General features: G+C 34.9%; 1 protein-coding gene across 8 annotated transcripts in view; it reads right to left on the bottom strand.

Moving 5' to 3' along the window:
• Nucleotides 1–1,554: 1,554 nt before the first annotated feature.
• LOC144445429 (otoferlin-like) overlaps nucleotides 1,555–6,688 on the bottom strand; it is a 33,993-nt gene continuing 28,859 nt past the window's right edge. For 4 of the 8 annotated variants that reach the window (XM_078134969.1, XM_078134971.1, XM_078134972.1 and 1 more), the window contains 4 exons: nucleotides 6,229–6,410; nucleotides 5,749–5,849; nucleotides 4,513–4,736; nucleotides 2,537–2,671 (listed from right to left, as the gene is read on the bottom strand). In XM_078134969.1, coding sequence (XP_077991095.1) covers nucleotides 4,556–4,736; nucleotides 5,749–5,849; nucleotides 6,229–6,410 — 464 coding nt within the window. In that variant the 3' untranslated portion in view covers nucleotides 2,537–2,671; nucleotides 4,513–4,555. Of the gene's footprint in view, nucleotides 2,672–4,512; nucleotides 5,302–5,748; nucleotides 5,850–6,228; nucleotides 6,411–6,688 lie in introns of those variants that run through there. The other 4 variants (XR_013481903.1, XR_013481904.1, XM_078134970.1 and 1 more) reach the window with 4 other exon arrangements.

The raw sequence follows: 6,688 nt of genomic DNA, 5'->3' as shown, positions 1-6,688 counted from the left end.
ATCTGTCGCCATTATCACAAAGATAATCACATACCTTTGGTCGGAGCTCTCTGCGGAGCGTTATATGTTTTAGATGACAGTAGTAACCATGGAGTAAGGAGAAATGGAAGTCATTTGACTGATGTATATCGATATAACATTGTTATATTTGTTGAATGTCATCATGGTACGTCTGTGTGGCTTTGTTCACATAGTACTATAATAGGCCCAAGTATAAACTAATTGATGACTATTGATGTACTGTGGTAATATGACAATGTTATATTGCACAATATGAAAATTGTATGTGGTTATCTTCACATACACACTATAAAAAGTCAGGCATTTGTGATTTTATTACATTTCAATTCCTTTACTCAGCAAATCACACCCCTTCAATGCAATAGAAAAAACATACTAACCACTAACCTTGCAATGTAATGTAATGTAAGAAACAAGATATTCTGCTCCGTATTATAACTTTTAAAGTCATCGTCCATCATCATAATCACTTATCCACACTTTCATGGTCACTATAACATTGTCACTTCAGTAAGACGATCTTTAAAATGTATTCAGAAGCATGATCGTGACCATGACAATATGTTGAGAAACGGAACCATTTCATGCAATTTGATAAATTTGTAACTGTACTGTATGATTCTTTTGATAAGTTTGTAATTATTTCATCGATTTTGATATACCACTTTCTAATAAAATGTATTAACCAGATCTTATTTGAGAGATTATTTATTGTTGATTGTGTGGTGAGTAATTGGTCGACATAAGCCCCGTCCACGCTCTTTATGAATGTACAAATGTATTCTTAACTTTATTGAAATGTTGCCCTATCAGAGGCATCGATTTGTACATATTCAACGTATTCGTCGCATGCTCAATTGCATGTACCAACTCGACGTTGTATGTTCACGAGCATTCTAGCGATACGTATATTCGTCAGCGAGGGTATATCAAGGATTTGTCCAGTGAAATACATAGGCCTTGGTCAGGTTTCTTTCTACCAGAATCCATCTTCAGGCCCAAAGCTAATTTCATAAAATATTCCCCTCCCTCGATTCCAATGTGATAAATAGTGACCCTCCCTCAATTTTATTTCTCTCAACATGCTCCCCTCCATTGAAATACTTCAAAATCTCAGTTTCAATTCTGTCAGACATGTAAAAGGACACTAGTCCCTGAATAAATGGTTTAAAGGACTTAATCCCACTGTTGCCACCATGTTGAACATTTTAAAGGCATTGGTTATCTCCCAAATACTTCCTCACTAGGGAATTTGTGTGAAATCGGTACTGCATTATTAATGATATTGATTAAATCAATATCGGTACATAATTCTCAACTCACCTCGTTAGGTTTCTAATCGCCCATTTCATGGGATTAGCTAAAATATGTTATGTTCTTTCAACATTCGGTTGTGGATCACATTTGATTATGAAATGAATAAAATCATCTATTGGCGCATCTCCGACCGCAAGGGGGCATACGAATCAACAAATTATACAGACAAATAAGCCAATAAACAAACAAGATTCGGACAAACAAACTTCATTTTTAATAGAAACATAACATAGTTTTATTATAGAAATATATTTAATGCATATGTTTACATGAAAATGTAGATAATATGTGCCACTATATTAGAGGCTATCAGGTGCAGCAATACATTTCGAATTTAATCTTTGATGTACCATACTAGCCTGACATAACCCAACACACGTTGATTTCCTTCCTTATATTCGATATTAGGTCAAGAACATATAACTTTTCATCAACATCATTCATATATAGAAATGGGTACAAACCCTACTAGAAAATTGGGGTGCTCAACCTCTCTAAGGGTCTCCTGTGGTTACTAGACAATTCGGTGCTTAACCTCTCTAATGGTCTTTTGAAGTTAGGCGAAGGGCAATCTATTTATCGTATACGAGCTTCCCCCTATCCAGCAAGAGCCACTGAACGGTAACTTTAACTGGGCTGTGCATATTGTTAGGACATCAATTTCTCACAGTACTGTATCAAATTGTTTCAAAATTGAAAATAATTTCAAAATTACAACATTCAAATTGGAATCTGTTAGGGCTATATTATAACATCCGAATTGATATGAATATTAATTTTACGGCAACATACGGTTATGTGGTATAGATATTTGTAAATGAATTCAATGCTGTAAATAACACATCATAATAATTGCCTGTTGGACTTATTCCCCATGGGATTCATTGGGGGGGGGGGGGTATTGGAGGGGTTTGGTTAATAACGTTAAACAGAATACGCTTACATTTCGATATCTTGCATGTGGAATGTTCAATGTACTATAATGATAACGTCATTGCAATATCACATGAACAATCACAAGTCACAACAAACTGTCTATAACATTCCTGAAATTATACGTAAATAGAATGATGTGTCGAAAGGCAAAATTATCAAAACATCCATATTATATTACCCCTTGCTAGGTTATCATTTTAAAACGTTCCATTATATTTACGCCCCGAAAATCTTCTTAACTGTGTATCCAGGCATTGAGTAGAAGAATAGTCCAACTAGAGCTAACAACAATGTTAGGACCATTAACTTTAGACAAATACGCTTTAGTCGAACGCATATGAGGAACCTCAGAGCTTTGAGTGGTCCCATGATGAAGATGAAGGAAGCATTTGGTCGACTGTTGAAAGAGAAAAAAAAGGTGAAATTGATTTACAAAAACATAATCAAAGTGACACAAGCTGTATTTATACATACTTGACGTACTTTTTGCATATATAAAGGGTACTCGCAGTATTGCACTCACTGAAGCACACCTAACCAAAACTTGCAATTGCCAATGACTGAACTCACACCTGCTATTAAGATATGACCATAAACGTTTCGATGACGTAATTATCATACGTATTAAGAAATGTGTAGGAAATCCATACTATACAAGTACTCTTCTAACAATGTTAGAAGACAATCACAATGCTATACAAGACATGAATCGACACTAATATTATACTAGAATGTAGTTTTATTTTTTAAGTATTTTCACTTGAGTTAAAAAGAGTATAAACTCAGCTTGTGCCACTTTAAATTCATCTTATATCTCATACCATTTCTTATTATTGCTGATTAAACTTACCTTCTTTCAGGAGAGGGAAAATGTCTATGCTTCTATGTCTCTTACTCAGTCAATATAAGTATATCATATTAAGTATCAAAATAGCATATTTAATTTTGAATATAGACATTTGGTATATTTGTTGCATGACAGACACTTTAATGGAGGTTAATGTATATTGAACGTGCTCACGAAAGTTGTGTACTTCATTTATATTTTCTACTCATGTCACCTCCTGGGCAATGTCGTATATTGAGTAAGGGTAATTGAGGGGCAGGTAGGGTGGGGGTGGGTTTGGTTGTCGAAGCTATTGAGTTACTAAATGTGAGTGATTAGCTTCATTCAGTTTACTTATAAAGTCCCAACGTCCCTCATATAAAGTAAACACTAATAAGTAGTTCAGCACTGAAACTTGTTAACAATTAAGAAATGACGAGTTGGTTTTCTCACCAACTATGTATTCCTATTTCCTCACTTGTAAATAGATCTATATAATTTCATAGAGATGTACAAGAGATACAGCTTTTGTTTTAGATGTAGTGACGTGAATAAGCATTTTGATGGTGCCCTCATTGGCGACGAGAACATTATTCGTGAATTGCGTGAGGGGGAAGGGAGAGTGCAAATTAAAACCGGGCCTACAGGTTTTTATTTTGCTCTGTTGGAGGGTCATTTATAATCAGAACGGAACCACATTTGAAGGCCTGGTGTATTCAAGAAATAGTTATGCTAAAATAAAACTATAACTCAGTTAAGTTCCCCATCTACCTTTCAAATAAATGAATAAAACTATATACCCAGAGATAAAGAATCAATTCCGCACCACCACCAAACTAAGACAAAACACAGCTATTTCATACTTTCCCGCTAGAGAACAGAATACAAGAGTTTTGAGTTGTTACACGCATGTTATACGACGTTTCTTATTACATCTTCTAACAGATCTAGAGGAAGCGTAACTATACTGTTTTTCATGTTTTACACTATGGTGAGATATGTTACATGGCATGAAATTTACAAAATTGTTTTACCGTTGGTATATATGGACTCGTAATGCTATACGCTTCACTTGCAAAATCATACTGATTGTAGAACATTGCGAGTCCACTATAGTTGAAATTTAAGCAACATAGAGAGGAATGTATTAATCCTTTCCTTCAAATGTTAGTATACTAACTAACCGACATAAAATGTAGTAAGCAACATACATTAGAGTTGTCCAGATAAATGATCGTGTTGGTTTGTAATTTTCTTTGACATTTTAGCACAATGATTGTAGCAGTAGTAGGGGATGGATATAGGTAACAACTCAAAACTACCGTACGATAAACCTTACTGCCATGCACTACGGACTACACACCAAGCAAATTCTTAAAAGAAATATGAGGGTGAACCAAAAAGAACTATACCGTATTTCTGACAGAGCATTTAAGAAAATGCCGTAAATGAAACTCAAACTCCAAACATCTTCTTAACGGTGTAACCAGGCATAGAGTAGAGGAAAAGTCCAATCAGACATAGGAACAGGGCTGTTATAACAGCTTTGATGATAAACCGCTTCAGTCGGACACATATGAGGAATTTGAGGGCGTTAAATGGTCCCATGAAGAACATGAGGGTGTTACCGGGACGACTGTTAGGAAAGATAAAGGTGGTACAAGTGACGTAAACGTTGACACTGTTTGTCAAACTAGTCTAAATTTTAAAAACAACAACCGTTACTGTAAATCAAATATACACATTGAGCGATTTCAAAAAGGTAGATATTCCCGCAAAAAAATATTTTTGAACTCAATGCTTTTCTCTAGCTTTTAGAATTGAACAGACTAGCTTTTAAATTTTACCTAACGCCAAAACATGCGAAATCTATATGTGTAACTAACAACATTAGAACCAAAGTAGGATATTATAAATTGCTTTTCATTTTGAATTTCGTTACGAAATATAACTTTCGTACAATAAACATAGTTTCGTAAATATTTTCATTTGAGAAATTTAGACTTTAGTACTCGCATTCGTTCTGTTATTCAGGTTTATTCATAGCGGATGGACAGATGAAAAAACCCGGCAATTTGAATCTGCATCCATAGCTCATTCATAGAGGGAATCTTCAACGATGCAGTACAGGTGTAGAAAAGCCAAATATTTTAAAACGATTTAAAATTGTTTAGGATGGTGTAAAATCAACCGTCAAAATCCTATAAACAAGTGTTTGGAATAAAAAAAAGTATTAGTAAATACTACACAGAGACTTGTAGATTATCATTGAGTCTAGGTCTTTAGTTATCAACATGATTTTAACTCAATTAAGACATTTAAGGTAAATGTGACTCGAGGTAATTTTCTCTGCCTCGCGGTCGTCAAAACTTTCAGTGTATTTGCTATCAGTTTCCTGTAGAGGAGAAAATGGCGCAGATTATGGAAATTGAATTTTACAATATGTTCGCAATAAGTTGCCACATGGCTCTACAATTAAAGAGTTGTAATATGTTGAATTGTAGATAAAAGATACGAATTATATATAATTATAACTAACGATACAATTTAATGAAGATTTGAGATAAGTTATGTTGTTCGTATGTTTATCAATCTAACTTTCTTCAAGGATGATAGAGTATAAGGACCGGAGAATTTAAGAAACCTACTTTGGTTTGTCCAAGGGATCTGGTTCTTTACGTGCAAGACCTGCTGGGTTTTTATCCGCCTCCTCTCCAAGCAAGAGTGTCAATTCTGCTTCAACCTTGCCCTGGAAATAAAAAACATGAGTCACTGCTTATTTTTCCCGACAATTAATTTGTCAGTCCATGCATAGAGTATGAGTTTGACGAATCGGATGAGTAATTAAAAGTAACGCGAAAGAGATAGCCCTCTATGAGATACCTACACACAGTAATGCTGTATAACAGCAAGGATTGGCGTGTATGCTCTGAAAAACCCCACATTGTAAAGGTATGACCTTTTCGACTTATATCAAACAATGCTATTGATACATTTAGAAAGCGATAGTGACATTTTTTCGTTATTGACACCATAGGAGATTGCGTTAAAAAGAGAACTTTTGCTATCTCACCTTTGCCTCATTGACAACATTTGGAAGCGATTCGAATAAACTGAACGACACTTACAGTTAACTTAGGTTTGTCATCATATTCTCTCTTCCTAGTAAATGGCCACCATCCTCTTGTTTTCTTCAATTTAAATAACGAAACCATTGGTACAGAACCGTCTCTTTTCAGCATCTTTAGTGTACACTTTTTAGAGTCCTTAGCTCCGCGTGGAAATCGATTAAGATCCAGTACCATGGATCCTGTTAAATGTCAAAACAAAATTGAGAGGCAATTACACATCATCATCATCATCATCATCATCGTCATCATCATCATCATCGTCATCGTCATCATCATCATCATCATCATCATCATCATCATCACCATCATCATCATCATCATCATCATCATCATCATCATCATCATCATCATCACGCTGTCGTGAAAAGATACACAACGGATACATCTCTTCAATTGTATAAACTATAACTCGACAATAGATCCTTGCACAGTGATATTTTCCATGTTAATCGCATGT

The sequence above is a fragment of the Glandiceps talaboti genome, chromosome 14 (genome assembly GCF_964340395.1).
Source record: "Glandiceps talaboti chromosome 14, keGlaTala1.1, whole genome shotgun sequence".
NCBI lineage: Eukaryota > Metazoa > Hemichordata > Enteropneusta > Spengelidae > Glandiceps > Glandiceps talaboti.
The sequence above is the reverse complement of the archived record's forward strand: the minus strand, read 5'-3'. Positions and strand labels throughout refer to the sequence as shown.